Below are 18,308 nucleotides of genomic sequence, written 5' to 3'. Positions count from 1 at the left end.
CTCTAAACTCAACACAAGACTTGCAAGTGTTTGTGTCCTCTCCCTCCTAAAGTGCTAATAATAATGTAAAATAAAAATCCCACACAATAGAAGAAAGAAGATACCACAGAATCTTCTAATCTTCCCTCTTCCCTCTCCTTCTATTTATCCTTCCCTCCATAACAGTAACAACCACCACCACCTCTGCAACACAACACACATAACACGTAACAAAGAGAATGAGAGCGCTAAATTCGCACGTGCTCCTCGTAGATCTTCACTCCCACCATCACGTGCCCACCTCAACCCTCTCCTACCTCAGAAACTCCCACTTCATATCATCCCTCCGTCGACGCTCCCCAAGAACCGGAATCCGATGTACGGCGTCGCCGGAGATTCGCCGCCCCTCCGATCGCTTCTACGGCTCCTCGCCGTCGACGTCGCGCCCGGAGGACCTCAACCTCTTCCTGGAACTGCTCCCTCTGAAGATGCGAAGGGAACTCTATCGCCACCGCGAAATCGGAGGCCTCATAGAGATTGTCATGGATTTGGGAAGAAAACCTCTCGCCAGGTTCCCTTCCGGTGATTGGGTCATCTCTGAACAACCCATAGCGCAAGAGGATTTACGCCATGCCATTTCCAAGGTAATGAATTGTTGTTGTGTTAGTTACTTAATTTAGCTGTGATGACTGATGTGTGATGATTGGTTGATTTGTTTTAGGTTGGTGAGTTTTCTGATGACAACAGGTCAGGTATTGATAGGTCTTTGCATCGGATAAGCGCGATTCGGAATCGGAAAATGCAAATCATTGGGCTTACTTGTCGGGTGGGTCGAGCTGTGGGTGGCAGTGCTGAAATTATACGTGATTTGGTTGAGGATGGAGGTTCTATCTTGGTCATTGGACCTCCTGGAGTTGGCAAAACAACCTTAATCAGGTTAACATTTTCACTCTCTCAATTCATTATCAACTTAAAATTAGTTGATTATATTATTAGCCTACTTCAATTAGATTGTCAATGCATTCACAGTATACAAGTTCATTTACCTTGTTAATACATTAGGCGCTCAAAATAAGTTGATTATATTATTAGCATACTTTAATTAATTAGAATGTCAATGCATTCTCAGTATACAAGTTCATTTACCTTGTTAATACATTAGGTGGTCAAAATGAGTTGATTATTATTAGTCTGTTTTTTAGACCGTTGTCGAATAATTGTTTGCTATGTGTGATTTGTTTATGGGTTTTTATAATAATTAACTCGATGTTATACTTAGATGATTTCTGATTGATTAACGGTGTAAAGCTTTTTCATTGACATTGCATGAAAATCAAATCCAATTTTATCTGGACATCTTTAGCCATTTTTTTTAGGTGCCTTTTACTTGATTGGCTTGTCTGAAGAAAAAGCTTTTTCTTGTGCAGAGAGATTGCTAGGATGCTGGCTGATGAGTTCAGGAAGCGTGTTGTAATAGTGGATACATCTAATGAAATTGGAGGTGATGGAGATGTTCCTCATGCAGGAATAGGCAGGGCCAGGAGGATGCAAGTTCCAAATGTGAATATGCAGCATAATGTTAGTACAAATCTCAGTCATTTTTGTGTTTGTTGATTACTTCTTATACGAAGGTTTTTCTTTTTAATAATTTGCAATCTTCTGCGACACACCGTTTATGTGTATTTTATGCAGGTTATGATTGAAGCAGTTGAAAATCACATGCCTGAAACCATTATTATTGATGAAATTGGAACGGAGCTTGAGGCATTGGCAGCCAGTACTATTGCTCAAAGAGGAGTTCAATTGGTTGGAACGGCACATGGAATGACCATTGAAAACATAATAAAAAATCCTTATCTTCAGATTCTTGTTGGTGGCATAGAGGTGCAAAGTTGCACTTTTCATTTTCCTTACACTTTTATGATTTATAACCAATAATGATTAATTAAATGCACTCCTCCGTTCTGCCCGCCCTCTTCTTTCACAAAGTGAAATCGATCTTAAATTTTTGAACCACATACAAATGGAATGTGTAGTGTTTTCCCACATTTGTAATATTATTGATCATTTATTTGAATAGAGCGTAACCCTTGGGGATGAGGAGGCCAGGAAAAGAAAAGTGCAGAAGACAATTCTCGAAAGGAAAGGACCCCCTACATTTTCATGTGCGGTTGAAATGATATCTAAAACTGAATGCCGTGTTCATCATAGATTAGATGCAACTGTGGATGCCATTTTGGCAGGTATTCCTCACCTTCTATGATGAAGTATTTCAATTAATATCTAATTGATATAGTATTTACACAGTTGTTTAAATTGATCTCCTTCATTACAGGAAAACCTCCATTATTTGAAATCCGTCAATGGGATGATTCTGACAACGAGTTGCCAAAATATGCTCCATTGCCCGAAGAAAATCTTGGAGAAACTTCTGACTTAACTAACAATAATATCACGAGTTCTGACAATGAACCTAGTGAGGATGATAAAGATCACCCACGTACTTGGTCCACGAAATGGAGTACCAGTGGACCTGTGATGACGAGGAGTTCACCAATGCAAGTTTATACTTACAAGGTAAATTGTTTGAGGTTGCATGTGATGGTTAGAGTCTTGAGTGATTGGAAACTTTATCATGATTCCAAAGCCTTAATAATTGTATCATTTTCCAATTGCATATATTTCATACTCGAAAGAATAAATTGCCCAAAATATTTTTTGAGGCTCTTCTTTTTAATGGGCATTATTTTCTTGTTGAATGAGTTTAGATTCTTGAAGCTGATCTGCTACAAGTGGCCAAGGTAATGGGGCTTGAAGATGTAATAGATGTGACTGATGACATTGGAACTGCTGAAGCAATTCTAGCATCCAGTTCTGAGATACGACAAAACCCATGGATCCGTGGTGTGGCAAAGTTCCATCACGTACCTGTATTTGTTATCAAGGTGCCCTCTTGCTGCATCTTTAGCTATTCTTCTATGTAAATCTCCTTATGTCTTATAACAAACTTTTGTTTCTTTCAGTCCAATACCATGGCACAAATGGTCAAGGCAGTGCGCATGATCCTTGGGCTAGAATCCTTTGGCCCTACACCAAAGAAGCCATTAAATGAATGCTTGGATATTGAAATTGAGGACGATGAACCAAAACGAAAACCATCTTTGGAAGAGATTGATGCCTTGGAGGTACACACCCTTTACATTTATTTAATTAGTATTTTGATTTCTCCTCTTCAAGTTTTATTTTCTGCTGTGGAATTAAAACATATGTTGTCTACTAGTAGTCTAGCAATTGATTTCTGCGCTTAGCTGTTGTTGCCATTTGAAAGATGGTGCACTTGGCAATTGGTTTAATGTCTGGCTTTCTGAATTGGAGGACATTTCCCATATACACTGCACTCATTCATATAAGACAAAACCGAGAGTATTATATCCACTATCTAGAAAAATAACATATGCATTGTAAAAAAAAAAAAATGTACTGTCATTCAATCATAAACTATTATGGATGATAAGTTTGTTAATTTTTATAATAATTATTTTAAAAGAATACCATAAATAATTTCTAGTTATCTGACCACGTAAACTTATACACTAATAATACATGTCTATTAAACTCTTATGTCCAAACCTCTTTAGCATTGACATTATTTTAATTTCTTTTACTTTTCTGGCAGGAGGTCCGGCTTGCAATAGAGTACATTGTGATTCCTGGTGGAGAAGCTGTGGAACTTCTTCCTAGACGTTCTGAAATTATTGCCCGGCAGCTTGAACTCGTTCAAAGTTATCAGTTGGCTGCTGAAAAGTCAGGTACCGATCAGAATCCCAGGTTGCAAATTCTTCCATTGAGGCTAAATACAAAAAAAGCCTCTAAATCTACTGTTGCCCGCAAGAAAACAAGTCCTACCTCAATGTCTACTGGTGACAGCGGCAATGGCACCAGTGTTACCAGGCTTCCTATTTTGCCTGAATAATTCAATTCTTTCCCCAATTCTAACGATTCACTTCACTGGTTTGTACATGTATGATGTATGTAACATGTACAGTCATACAAGTGGTGTAAATAATTTATTTATAGCCTAAGAGCTTGTATCTCAATTGGGGTGTGACATTTATGACGGAAGTTTGATCCTCCGCCAAGCTACCCCTTCTTGTACCAAGGTATATATATTGAAAAAATCAATCTACATAAAATGCAATATATCATTATTTTACTCCTCCAATGTAGTTCAATTTATAATGGTACACATATGTATTAGTTCGTTAACTTGTGTAGCTAGAGTGTCAAGCAGGCACTTAAGCATTCAAAATATAGAAACACTAAAGATATATATATTTTAAAGTTGAGATATACTTTTGAAAGTTAGTTAAAAATTAAAAAAGTTATCTTATTGAATGAAATTATTTATTAAAATAGCTAAAAAATCTATAAAAAAATTCACTTCATTCTTGTTCGGACAAAAGAACCCATCACTATCTTGGTTGTACATAAATGTATATAAAATTTTAGTTAAAATAGAATAAAAAAAATCTAATAAATGTTTAAGGACAAAAAATAATAAATACAAAAAAAATATAAATTAGAAGTTAACATTTTAAAAAAATTTACTTAAACTACTTAAAAACTTGTTTACTAAATAATTAAACAAGTTTTTTGGCTAGTAAAAAAAACTATAAATTAATTAAAATGTATTTTTAAACACAATCTAAATATACAGATATGTTCCAATTTAATCGGTTTAAAAGTTGAGATATACTTTTGCTTTCTGTTTTGCCATGATTTCTGTTAAGTTCGTTGACGTTAGACTACCAAAAGAACTCTAAGGCCAGCTTACTAATTTAGTAGTTCTTTTGCTTATTAGTGCCATTAGGTTAGTTAACATTTATGGAGTTAAATATATTTTTAATTCATAATAAATATTTAATTTTTTATTTATTTTTAATAAAATTTTGTTTTATATTGAATTTTTAATAAAATAATAATTTTGTTTTTATCTTGATATATTTTTTTAATATTTGATAAATTAATAAATTTTATAATTATTTTCTGATAAATTAATCTTGAAAATTTTTATAAAAAAACAAATGCAAAATTTATTAATTTCTCATACACTAAAAAAGTGTTAAGGACAAAAATAAATTGTTGTTTTTTAGATAATAACAAATGAAATCACATAAATATGTTTAAGAAATTTTTTAGATGATAATAATTTGATATTTTAATTACACAAAAGCAGTTTTCTCATTCTTTTAGGCCAAAATGCATAGATTAAAAAAGTAGTGGGACCAAGTCCCTTTTATTATGGTTGGTTCCTTCTTAACATGAAAGAAATTGAATTTTGTTAATAAAAAAAGTGATTGAGAAAAGAGATTTCATTTAAAGGGACTAAATAAGTTTTCTAGTAAAAATTAGTCAATAAAAAACTGATAAATATTTTATATCAATAACATAGTAAAAAAATGGGGAAAGGATTTGTTTTTGTATTTTTTTTCCGGTTTGTTGATTTCCTTCTTTGCTCTTGAGTAAAAAAAAAAAAATCACAAATTCACGGAATGTTATCACAAATTGCTTCAGTTCTTGAAAATTCCAGACAATCCTACATTTTATAGAATTATCTTCTCTACTGTGACTTAATAATTATTTTGCATATATTCATACAATTTACAGATTAATTTAGTACTTGCTTTACCTTAAGGAATTTTTTTGTTCAAGACATCTGCAGTAAACTAAAATTATACTTTTCAATACCAATTTTGTTAAAAAAATAAACAGACATGCATGTTTAAAAATTAGGTTGTATTTGTTTTAAGGTTGTAAAATTATTTTGTGAAAGTTGGAGCAGGTGTTAATAATAATAGCCTAGCCTAGTCTTTGTTTTTTTTAATATATCTTTAAAACAATCTCATGATAATTGATTACGTGTGTATTCCCAATCTTTACTCTTTCTTCTTATTATTTGGATTATAAAAATATCATGTGAATAGGCAATTTAGTCCCTGATATTGTACCCATTTTGTATATTAGTCCCTAACTTAATATTAAATTCAAAATAGTCTCTATCTTTACAAAAGTGTTACAAAATAGTCCTTTCGTTAAATTTTAAAGTAACGCCGTTAATGAGGTCAATTTTAGTGCCATGTGGACTATCCAACGTGGCATGGCATGTGGACGTGTCTCTTAAAAGATGTCACGTCATTTGATGATAACAAAATGAGTAAATAGACAATTTAGTCCCTGACTTTGTACCCCTATTGCATATTAGTTCCTAACTTAATAAAAATTCAAAATAGTCTCTATCTTTTGTATAAGTATTGCAAAATAGTCATTTCGTTAAATTTCAAAGTAATGTTGTTAGTGAGGTCAATTTTAATGTCATTTGATGATGATAAAATGAGTGACTTCTTCAAATTTGATGGTTCTGAATCAATTGAGACATATATACGAAAAAGAACTCACACACACTTGCACAAATAAAAAGAACCAAAAATCCGAAGCAACAACCTTATCTTTGTAGCCGTCAACACCAATGGGCGAGGTATGCATAACCATTATCTTTTCTTTTTTTTTCTTCAATTATCATCAATATATCATTCTGGGTTCTGATTTTTTTTTTTGTGTGTTTTGAATAGGAAGAGAAAAAACTAGAGGAGAAAAAAGCAAATGAAGAAGAAAAGAAATAAAAAGAGAAAAAACCAAAGGAATCAAAAGATGATAAGGAATCCAAGGAGGAATCTGCGCCGCTAGAAATCGTGCTAGGCACAACCTTTGCAATGCATGGACACTTTAAGCACGATTTTCGGCATCTTTTAAGTTAGGTACTATTTTGCAACACTTATGCAAAAGATAGGGACTATTTTGAATTTTTCATTAAGTTAGGGACTAATATGCAGCAGAGGTACAAAGTCAGGGACTAAATTGCCTATTTACTTGTTTTGTTATCAAATGACGTGGCATCTTTTAGGAGGCAGTCCACGTGTTATGCCACGTCATCCTTTAGTGCCACGTTGGATAGTCCATGTGGCACTAAAATTGACCTCACTAACGGCGTTACTTTACAATTTAACGGAAGGACTATTTTGCAACACTTTTGCAAAGATATGGACTATTTTGAATTTAATATTAAGTTATGAACTAATATGCAAAATGAGTACAATCTCATGGACTAAATTGTCTATTCACTCATTCTCAAAATGTAAAATTATTTAAATATTATATAACCTTTTCTTTTATCATTTGTATTTTAAAAAACATTCTTACAAATATATAATTTTAATGTGTTTATATTCCCGTCCAGTTATATTACATTGACTTAAATATATTTTTATTATTGATCAATATTTGATTTTAATGATTTTTTCTAAAAAAATTATTACATATTGAATCTTTAATAAAATAATTTTTTTATTTTTTATTTTTAATATTTTATTTTAATCTATGATAAATTATTGAATCTTTAATAAAATAATATTTTTATTTTTTATTTTTAATATTTAATATTTTATTTTAATCTATGATAAATTAATAAATTTTATGTTTGTTTTCCAATAAATAACTGAATTTTATTTTAATCCCATCTAATAATAAATGAAAAAAATATCAAGTATAAATATAAATGTTTTTAAATTTACCCAAAATTTAAAAATATGTATTAAAGACAAAAAAAATAAAATTATTATTTTATTAAAAATTTAATGTTAAACAAAATTTTATTAAAAAACAACACTTAGAAACAAACACGACCTTAACACCCAAGATAAAAGAGTTTCATTTTTGGGTTTCGTACGTGAGCGTTATCGTGGAGTTCAACTTCGAGGGTTTCCTTCACAACTCTGTAATTTCTAATTCCACAGTTACTCTTGTGTAAGTATCTCAAAATTCAAGTTGCAGAAGATTTCCTCGCCCTGCTTTCGTTTAATTGATTTCCAAACCGTCGGCATTTCAAATTGTGTGTTTCAGGTTTTAGCGAGATTCGGAGTGAGTGATGGCTGCGAAGGAAGAGAATCGAATATTTGTTGGAGGTTTATCTTGGGAAGTTACGGAGCGTCAACTCGAGCATGCCTTTGCTCGTTACGGCAAAATTCTCGAATGCCAGGTACCCCTTTCTCTTCCAATTGCAAACAGAAAATGTTCCACTTTCTAATATCAAATTATTCAATTCGTATGAAAAGGGGATCTTGTTTCTTCTGTTTTTCGTGATGCTAGATATGCAATTGCTCGAATTAAAAGTGGAAGGGAGATTTTTTTTTATTTTTATTTTTGTGTCTGACGTTTAAATTGAATCCAACTGCATATTAAAAAAAATGATAATTTTGCATGATACTATTTTGATCGTGTACCGTGCCGTTGTGGTCTTTAGTTAAGGATTGGGGCGATTGTAAGGCCTGGTTTTGGCTGAGTCTACTGCTTTAGGAATTTTTTTAAAAAAATTTATCATGTGTTTTCTGGATGAAGTTTTTATGATAGGGTTATGTACTAATCTTTTTTTGTATTTCTGGAATGCTGGTTGTGAATCTTGTGATCTTTGTGATGCTGTAGATGGAATTTTTAAAAGATGTTTTACCAGAATAATTTCTTCATGGCTGAAGCTCATTTTCAATTTTCTGATAAAATGATAGCTTGTAGTAACTTTAGAGCTCGAGCTGGAGATCATTGTGGTTTAGATATGTGGAATTTGGTGCAAGGAAGGTAGTTAAGCTAATATCAGTCTTACCTGTATGCTATTTGGCAGAGAGATTTCTTGTCTTTGCTGTCCTTATGATTCATTAGTAAAATCATTGTAATTTGGAATGGGTATTAGCTGTATGATTGGGCTGACAAGTGACAAGTGGAGAGAGTTAATACCATAAAATGATTTTCGGAGTATTTTTTTAAAACCTGTTTTGCATGGCTCACAGATCTATGCCTTGATTGCATGATTAATGAACTGAGAAGTACATGACACTTGTTTGATTGAGTTACACAATTCTTTTGGGTAAAGAAATTTTTTTCCTGTCCAAATCCAAAGTCCAAACAAAAGAAACCATGCATTGTCTGTACATTGACTTCCCTCCTATTCTAGTAGTAAATCTATTACATGATGGTAATGGTTACCAGTGGCATATATAAGAAACTTATTATGCTGGACATTCCTTCTTTTGCTTCTGGCTCTAATCAATTATTGTCCAATATAATTGTAGGAAATTAGAAAAAGGGCATTAAAGACTGCTCTCTCACATTATGCCTTTTCAATTTTTGTTGTCCCTTGATATTTTGATATGTTACGAAAACTGCTTATACCCGTTTCTTTAGTTGTAGAAGCATGGGCAACAGACGTGCCATCTTATGAACTGACAATGCATTTGGTAAGGTGGCATTTCTTGTGGTCCTGAAATTTGGAAAGATTCAGATACTTCATACGTAGTGCAGTTCCCAAGGAAGAAAGTAATGTACTCTCTGTTTTTAATGGAAATGAGAATTCCCCACTAACTAATATTGTTCCCTTCAAAGTATAGATAGAACCATTTCAATGGGCTGTGATTGTGTGATGCTCAGTAAACCAGTTAAAGTGATTTGTTATGTGAGTTCAAGAAGTCTTGCATATTTGCATCAGTTGAGCAACCCAATCTTGCTTCACCTTTGGCAGTTTTCAATAGTTTCTCATAGCCATGTAAAGCTCAGGTGTTTGGATATTGTTTTGTGTCTGGTTGATGTCATCGCTCTTCTAACATATTCTTGTAAATACCCAAACTGCGTATGACTCTACACCATCAAGTTCCGCATCATTATGGGTCCTGTGAGTACTTACGTGCTGCAGAGCTCTAAATTTTCAATCTGAAGCATTGGGATCATAAACAATTGCTGTTCAGTTAGTGGGTTCCTCTCTTCTTGATAAGATACTGTGTCACACCAGTTGATCTGCCTATTATAGCTAACAGTGTTGAGGGTTGAATGAATGCCTCTGATTTAGTTGTTACTTTCTTCTACCTTGGAATAAAGTTCATTGGTTGGAGATGTTTTCTTTGGTTTTGAATGGTCGTGCTTTTGTCAGTGTGCTCTTAGATAGAGAATCCACAGCTGCATAAGAATGATTTTCTGCTAAAATGCTGGTGTGTTGTTGGATAAGTCAGTAAAGAGGCGGCAGAATTACCTAGTGTGATAGGCTTATAATTGCAGTGTAGTCAATTTTATGCATTCATCTCCCATGTTGCTCAGTATTGTTGCCACATAAGATTGATTTTTTTTTTTGCATCTGATGAGGTGAATGAATCACAGAAGGTAGCTGAATTGCTCAAGAAATGAAAGCATGATCTCCATAATGGAATGCTGTGAATGCCTGTCTTGCATTTTGTCTTTCAGAATTATGGAAAATTATTTGCTGGCAGAGTTTTTGTTTTGAAGATATATACAATGTGAAACTCATCATAAAATTGGGGTTACAACAAAATGATCTGGTGACTGTTGAAGTGAAAGCACTACAGTTGGATTTTCATGATTATACCATTCATTCGTGGCTACATATCATTGTAATGTTAGTTCTTCTGGGTCAGAAAATAATAGTTCCTAACATGAGAGTGTTTTTTCAAATAAGTCAGATGCTAAGAGTATGTTTGAGGGATTAGATTGTTAAAGGTCATTCATGAAGTCATGAACCAGTATGGAACATGCTGAAATTCTAGCTCAGAATGTGGAAGTAATTATTGTAGGAGATGTTTGTTGTCAAATATGGGCTTGGAATTCCTCTGAATGGCTTAGCTATATGAAAACCATTCTGGTGCTTTTTCATTGTAACACCGAAGTAAGTTGTCTGATTATAAGTTTTGCTTTTTAATTAAATGCTATTTGCATCTAGTAAATAAAATATAAAAACATAACACGCAACACATAACTTTGTCCAGTCATATGTTTCCATTTATGTATGCATAATACTTTGTCTGAAACTGAGTGCCCATTTCAATTTTTTTTTTAATTCTGTTCTTGTAAGAATCATTCTATTGACCATCAGCAATTTGGAGTAATGATTATGCAGCAATTGTGTGATTTCTTTCTTATGTTTTTATCTATTTAAGTTTGGGTGGTGGGTAGTTTGGTTGATGGTTTAAGCCTTGTTGAATTGAGAATCACCCCTGGAAACATCTGAGATTATTTTCAGAGATGGGGGTCTGGGCAGAAACTCACAATATTAAGAACATATATCAGGCAACACTAATCAATGATGCTCTTCAGTGCTTATTAGAAAGTAGAAATTGTTAGATCAACATTGTGGTCAACTAGGCTCCAGCTTTTGTGATTGAAATTTTATAAATTGATACTTTTGTGACTGTTAACAAGAAATCATTAGCTACAGCAGTTTCTTTTAGGCCCCCAATTTTCCTAAGCAATTTGTAAAGAGGGCCTTTTTCTTTTTTTGGCTTTGTGTGGGTGGAGAGTTCACCACATGATGGTCAATGTGCACTTCTTATTCTTTTTGTGACATATGAGAACAATTTTGACCTACCTTTTACTTGTCTTATTTTTATCCTCTATCTTGTTTTTATGATGTGGTTCTATTTTACTGGTTTTCTGATTAACTTTATCAGGGAGTAGCTTCATATATGCTGCAGTTTCTTCTACTAACTACAGTAACTTGGTGGTTCCCATTTATTTGTGCTGACTTATTGCTAGTAGACATGTTCTGTGTGTTCTCTATTAATGAGTCTTACAATAATGGCTATACAGTGGTTATTTGCATCAAAAGAAGCATTGATATTGTTCATCCTCATAAATACAATAAAAAAATTGTTACATCAGTTGTGTGAATTGCTATTACTTAGCTTGTGGTTCTCAAGTGGTCCTTCCTGTAGATCATGATGGAAAGGGATACAGGCCGTCCACGTGGATTTGGTTTTATCACATTTGCAGACCGTAGGGGAATGGAGGATGCTATCAAGGAAATGCATGGACGGGAAATTGGTGATCGTATCATCTCAGTCAACAAGGCACAGCCCAAGATGGGGGGTGATGATGTAGACCAAGGTTACAGAGGTGGCTACTCATCAGGTGGTAGGGGAAGCTATGGTGCTGGAGATAGGGTAGGACAGGATGACTGCTTCAAATGTGGGCGTCCAGGGCACTGGGCCCGAGATTGTCCTTTGGCAGGAGGTGGTCGTGGTCGGGGTGGTAGCTCATTTCCTTCACGTCCTAGGTTTGGAGCTGCTGGTGGAAATGGGGATCGTCTAGGTGGTGAACGTGATCGATACGTTGATGATCGGTATGAGGGAGGACGTTATGGAGATAGGGATCGTTTTGACAACCGTGACTACAAATATGGCAGCCGTGATCGCTATGCTAGTGACAGGTATACATATGTCTGTGGTTGTTATTAAATTACTACTCAGGTGGTGCTTTTGCCATTTTTCTTAAAAAACATTTTTTCCTACTTCATTTAATTGATAATATGGCAATTACAAAGACTCTGATTGCATAAAGATTTGATCTGATCACTTAATCTGATTTGTGCCTTTGAGTAGTATATGTTGTTTCTTCATTAATAAAATGGAGCAGTACCTCTATTGGATATTCCATGAGTTCTATGTATTTGTCATTGTCACCATATTTATTAACTGAGAACTGTGTAGGTATCCAACCAGTGGAGATCGATTCGCAAGTGATCGATATGGCGGTGGCTCAGATTACCCGCAAAATGGTTATGGCAAGGAAAGAGGGTATGACCGGTATGGTGGTCCACGAGGAGGTGCTGATAGGTATGGAAGTGGAATGGGAGGTCGTGATGAAGGAAGGAGTTATAGGGGTAGACCTGGTCCATATGATCGCCCAAGTAGGGGTTCTCGTCCGTCACTTGATCGCTACTGAATTCTAACGTTGATGTTTTTAACGGGAAATCCAAATGCAGAAGCCACATTCGAGACCTAGTTCTTGTTCTTGCTCTTGTTACGTTGGACATCCAGTTTGGGACAACTGTTGCTGCTAGATTGTAGTTTCATAGATTATGGATTTCGTAGTTTGTTTCCCTATTTATAGATCGTGCCAATCCCTGTTGATTTTCCCCCTCCTTTGCCTGACGCTTTGACTAACTTCCCTAATGCAAGTAAGCATGATTTACCGCTGCATTCCAAAATTTGTGGTGTTACAGTTGCGCTATCTCTGCACAAACTTTTTTCTTTGTCAGGTATAAATGTTCGCCTAGGAAGAGTACACCGGTGCAAGTGACATGTGTTAATTGAATTACGTAGATACGTAGAATTGGTATAACTCATCATTATTTTCTGTCTTAATTTTTGATTCAACACTTTTTGGTAAATAACCATTCATTTTCAGTATTTGGTTGAAAAATATATTTAAGAGCATTCGAAGTAGGTTAAAAATTTATTCTTTGGCCACCTAAAATTTCATTCAAACCTCTAGTGCTGCTTATCTACTTTACTAATATACCATCTTTAAAAAGAATTTATAGCATGTGAGGTTAAAATCTGAAAGAATTAAAATTTAATAAAATTAGCCTTTTGGTTCAAATAAATATCAAATTTAGAAGATATTATTAATGGGTGTAACTTCGGGTATGATCGGACTTAATTCCACCCTAAGGTGACACGTTACTTTTAAGTAAAGGCCAAAAAGAAAAGTTTGTCGATCTAACTCCTTTACGTAAAGTAGAACTGAATATAGAAATTAATTAAAAAGAAATAAGTCGTATTTGACTTCTTTTTATAACGATGATAAAAGAAACGAGAAAAATTGAAAGAAAAAAAAAACGAACGCGTTTGTGTTAAATAAGGGGGAAAATATAATGGTTTACTTTTAGCAATTGAAAGCACTGATTATTGGAATAATTGGAAATCATATTTGTGAGCGCATGATTGCTCCGTGCCACATTTTGCTTCACAGCAAATCTATCTTCCTTTTTGTTGGGATAGAGTAACATGTTCTAAAGCATACAATTTCGAAAATTAGTTTTAAAAAATTCAAGCACGCGTGTGAATAGAAAAAAGTGGTGGAAATAAAATCACTGCTCAATTAGTCACGGAATGGATTGGGATCATACTATGGCTTGACTTCTCCCTCTCATTTGGATATTCTGAGCCCCAAAGCATGCGCAGACTAATTAGTGACGTAGGCCCTCAAATAAAAGATTTGAATTTCATTACTTAAACAATAATTAGCCTTTCATGAGTTCATCTATAAGTGTACCCCTTAAGTCTCATCGGTCCGATTTTGCCACCAAATTTCCCTCGATCGGAGCACCCTTTATTCCATGCATTATACTTAGCCGTTAAGCGACTCTAGTCACTCGCGATATGTGTGTCCGAGGAGTTCGAGACAAACGGATAGAATCATACATACACCCTTCTCAGAATATAGGATTGATCGGTTGTTGATAGATGTAAGAAGACGGATTACACTTTACATTTGAATACTCTTAGACTAGACTAAATTTCCTCCCAAGACATGATTTAATTATTATAACAATAACATTTAGAGTCCGTTTAGATAGAGAATTTTAACTGAAGAAAGTAATTTATCAGAGAATTTGAATTTATGTAATTTATAATTCATTATTTGGATGTTTTTTTTATGAAGGATTTAAAATTTTGGAATTTTAAAATAAAATTTTAAATAATTAAAAATTTTCTTACAGTCTTCTTCAAGAAACTAAGCTCCTAAAATATCGATCGGATGTGAACATAGAGGAATAACTAGTACACCAATCATATTTTCTCCTTTTTTCATTCATTTTTTTCATCCTCATAATTTTAATTTTTTTTTATCCAAACACTTGAAAATAAAAAAATTTCAATTGAAATATTTGAAATTCTTAAAATTTAAAAATTCTTAAAATTTTAAATTTCTCCATCCAAACACATTCTTAATTTTTGTGTCAAGAAAAGTTATTCAGTTCATAAAAATCAAACTCATCCTACAAATACCCTCACAAATATGTAAATTCAAATCTCATTAATGATATGGAATTTTGTTAATAGGTGATTAATAAATATATCCTTAAGCGTTGATTTAACCCTAAAACATATTTTAATCCAAATGAATTCTTAAAATTCAACCCACCTTGACGAATAAAAAAAAATACCTAATATTTTACACGCAAATTTAAATTTGTCCACCTCTTGTGTATGAGTGTGTGTCTCTGTATAATGACTTGTTGTATCGTATTCCTTTCATCTAGAGCTATAATGATTAATTCCTATTTTAAATGCTGATTTGAATGAGCTCATCATATTACTTATAGATAAAGAATAAAATGCAAGGATACATCGTGATAAATAAGCTCTTAGTAAAACTTTTGGTATGTAACGCTACTTAAATAGAAAAACCAATTCCATTATTGTCGGTTTGTCTACACATGCCAATTTTGTCCTGTCTTCTGAAAATAATTCATGCATTAAATATGCCACAAACTACTAATTCGGTCCATGTTTGCGTGGGAACGTATCCACGATGCATTGTTTGACCAGCCACTAGGCTGTCTTTGTTGAATGCACATAACCATATATATATATATTTGAGACTTGACTCATGATGTGGAATGTAAGCAAATTAAAGTCCCTATTTTGTATTTATTTTGTAATTATCTTTTTATAGTATATTTATAGAAAAGTTGTATACCAAAAATTTTCAAAAGAAAACAGTTTTAATTTTTTTAAAAGAAAAAAAATAATTTTAAAAAATAGTTATATCATAATTTTAAAAAAAATCCAATTTTAGCATTTAACTGGTATAAACTTCAACATAGCTTTGGAAGTTAAGATGCAGAATGATAATTATTGATTGAGATAAAAAGGTAAAACATTAACAAATTCATAATATATTTCTTTTAATTTTTATTTTTATTTTTTTAATTAATAGTTATTATTCTCCAACTTAAGGATGTTCACAGATACAGATAACTCACAAATCTGATCTGATCCAAAGAGACCCAACCTGTAATATATAATTAAATTTATTATATAAAAAATAATTAAATATAAAATACTATATTTTTAATACAATTTATTAAATTAAACTATCGATGATTTTTTTTTCTTTTTTTAGCTTCTGTTTTTATTCTTATCATGATTTTGTTTATATTTTTGCATGTCAATGCAATATTTTATTTTTCTAAAATTAAAATTATATTAATATCGAAACATTTATTCCATTAATCAAAATTAACATGATTTGATTCTTTAAAAAACATTTAGTCATTATGGATTTATTTAGGTAAAAATAAATTGTTGTTATAAAAATTTTAAATTTTACAAAATAAAAATAGCAAAAGTTAAATAAGTACACGCGAAGTTCTTGGACTGTCTGTGATCCCTCTCAATTGCGAAAGTACGTTAATAGAACTTCAAATTATAATAGTTTTAAAAATCTAAATACTTTTTATAAGCTACGCTACCTTTCTATTTTACGTGCTGATTCGTTTAGATACTTTTCAAACATGGATCGGAAAGGATATTCTTCGCCGTGTCATAAATATTATCGAACAATTAGTTTACAAATTATATTGCATATAACATTCAAGTTTCAACTTAGGTGGACCCACCATTCAAAATTTCCCACATTTGGATTTTGTCATTGACATCACACTCATATCATGTTCAAATGTGCTATAACTTTTTCGGGGATTTTGATTTGAATTTAATTGTTTATTTAATTCTTGTTGCACAAATTTTTATACATGCTATTTTAATCTTTAGTTCCTTTATATAGTATTTTTAATCTCATAGAAACTTAAAATAATTAAAAAATAATATATACATATATATATATATATATGGACTAAAGGAAAATATTTTTAATATTGGAACTTAAAAATAAAGTTTGTATAACTATATAAATCAAATAAATAATTAATTTTTATAGCTTAGGCAACCCAAAAGGCAACACGGGAAGCGTAAGTGTATATGTGGATTGGACGATCAAACTTTAGAAGTCCAGATTTTTGAAAATTATAATTTCTAAAATCTAACTTTTTTTTCTTTGAAACAATTTCCAGAAAGAGAAAATAAAGTAGATTTGTATGCCGGTTAGTGCCATTGACCAATAATATCCTAATTTCCTAGTCAAGAATGATAATCAAACTGCTGACACGTGTACAACTTATAAAATAACTTTATATGCTTTCAAGAAAATCAGATAATTCATTCAAAAAAAGAAAAAAGAAAACCATATAATAATTAAACTTATCAAATTTACACAAATAAAAAAATCATTAATTATAAAAGATATATGTGAAAAAATAATTAATATTATATTAAAAAAATTAAAATAATCATTATTTTAAGATTTATTTTTTTCTTCTCTTATACGATAATTATTATAAAATGAAATAAATAATTTTTAATTTTTAATTTTTCACATTGACAAACAAACAAGTAACAATTTAGAATGTAGATGGGAGGAAAAGTCAGGATAACTTTCTCTCATTTTCGAATATTAGACTAAATATTGTTGGAAATCAATGCTATGATATCAGTGTTGGTTCATCAATATTTCCACAAATAAAATTATCAACTTTTACAAAGGATAACACAACAAAAATTACTTCATTGAAAAAATAATAACACACAAGAATTTAGCGTGATTTGACATCTTTTGTCTACATCCACGGAACTATTTAAAAATATTTATTATCACAAAAATGATTATTAGATTGTAAGTCACCTCCAAATAGTATATCATTATACAAATCCGAGTACCACACTCAATGGTTATAAAAAATGATAACACTTTTACACAAAAACATTTTTCTCTCAACAAAGTGAGAGTGACATTGTTTCTCTAGAAACAATTTTTTTCACACATTCTTTTCATGTGTTGTGTTTCTCTAGAAATTCTCTTCTTTATTTATATTTATAGTGAAGATTGCTACCAACTATAATAAATAAATTTTTTTGGAAGTTGAAACAAAAATAATTTCTAATGCATCCATTTAACTAAGGTTCATTTAGTAAAATGTAATTTTTCACTTTGTATTTAAGTTCCCTAAACTTTAATGATAAAAATTCAATTCTCAGTATACATATATTTTATCTTTTGTCTTGAAACTCTATAAATATCACAGTTTAGATTTTTTTCAATTGTTTAAAATATATTTATTAATTTAATAATTAACTTAACTTTTATAGTTTTTATATTTTAAAATCATAAAAAAATACTATTGAACATGTAGAAAATATTTTATTGTCCATACTAGTCCTACTTGATTAAAGTAAAATCACCTTCAACGAAAAATACCGAATAAATGTATAAAAACATCGTCAAAAATTTTGTGGCAGTTCTTAAATTGCAAAATTGTTTTTTTACAATCTAAACAATATTTAAGACTATTGATTAAAATAAAATAGATTTATACT

At 31.9% G+C, this 18,308-nt stretch overlaps 2 protein-coding genes across 3 annotated transcripts; both read left to right on the top strand.

Moving 5' to 3' along the window:
• The first annotated feature begins 6 nt into the window (after positions 1–6).
• LOC114401311 (uncharacterized protein ycf45) lies at positions 7–4,222 on the top strand. The gene is made up of 9 exons (XM_028363801.1): positions 7–623; positions 701–915; positions 1,407–1,557; positions 1,672–1,863; positions 2,060–2,222; positions 2,315–2,556; positions 2,748–2,924; positions 3,003–3,164; positions 3,656–4,222. Exons 1-9 carry the CDS (start codon positions 219–221, stop codon positions 3,950–3,952), a joined length of 2,004 nt encoding a protein of 667 aa, XP_028219602.1. The 5' UTR covers positions 7–218; the 3' UTR covers positions 3,953–4,222.
• A 3,497-nt stretch (positions 4,223–7,719) lies between these two features.
• On the top strand, positions 7,720–13,072 carry LOC114403019 (glycine-rich RNA-binding protein RZ1C-like). Of its 2 annotated transcripts, none has more exons than XM_028365729.1 (4): positions 7,720–7,839; positions 7,936–8,071; positions 11,799–12,292; positions 12,573–13,072. In XM_028365729.1, exons 2-4 carry the CDS (start codon positions 7,961–7,963, stop codon positions 12,805–12,807), a joined length of 840 nt encoding a protein of 279 aa, XP_028221530.1. In that variant the 5' UTR covers positions 7,720–7,839; positions 7,936–7,960; the 3' UTR covers positions 12,808–13,072. The 2 variants fall into 2 exon arrangements, with proteins under 2 accessions (XP_028221530.1, XP_028221529.1); XM_028365728.1 differs by lacking the exon at positions 7,720–7,839 and adding an exon at positions 9,268–10,753 and having other exon boundaries at positions 7,942–8,071.
• The last annotated feature ends 5,236 nt before the right edge of the window (positions 13,073–18,308 follow it).

Source organism: Glycine soja, chromosome 20 (genome assembly GCF_004193775.1).
Source record: "Glycine soja cultivar W05 chromosome 20, ASM419377v2, whole genome shotgun sequence".
NCBI classification, from domain to species: Eukaryota; Viridiplantae; Streptophyta; class Magnoliopsida; order Fabales; family Fabaceae; genus Glycine; species Glycine soja.
This window is presented reverse-complemented; position numbering and strand designations above follow the sequence as displayed.

What these genes read in the sequence shown, in the direction of transcription:
- LOC114401311 (XM_028363801.1), top strand. Translation starts at nt 219, where the DNA reads ATGAGAGCGCTAAATTCGCACGTGCTCCTCGTAGATCTTCACTCCCAC. An exon ending in TGTGGATGCCATTTTGGCAG is followed by an intron (nt 2,223 to 2,314) that starts GTATTCCTCACC and finishes CCTTCATTACAG; the next exon opens with GAAAACCTCCATTATTTGAA. An exon ending in TACCTGTATTTGTTATCAAG is followed by an intron (nt 2,925 to 3,002) that starts GTGCCCTCTTGC and finishes TGTTTCTTTCAG; the next exon opens with TCCAATACCATGGCACAAAT.
- LOC114403019 (XM_028365728.1), top strand. Translation starts at nt 10,613, where the DNA reads ATGGAACATGCTGAAATTCTAGCTCAGAATGTGGAAGTAATTATTGTA. An exon ending in TTTTTCATTGTAACACCGAA is followed by an intron (nt 10,754 to 11,798) that starts GTAAGTTGTCTG and finishes TCCTTCCTGTAG; the next exon opens with ATCATGATGGAAAGGGATAC. An exon ending in GATCGCTATGCTAGTGACAG is followed by an intron (nt 12,293 to 12,572) that starts GTATACATATGT and finishes AGAACTGTGTAG; the next exon opens with GTATCCAACCAGTGGAGATC.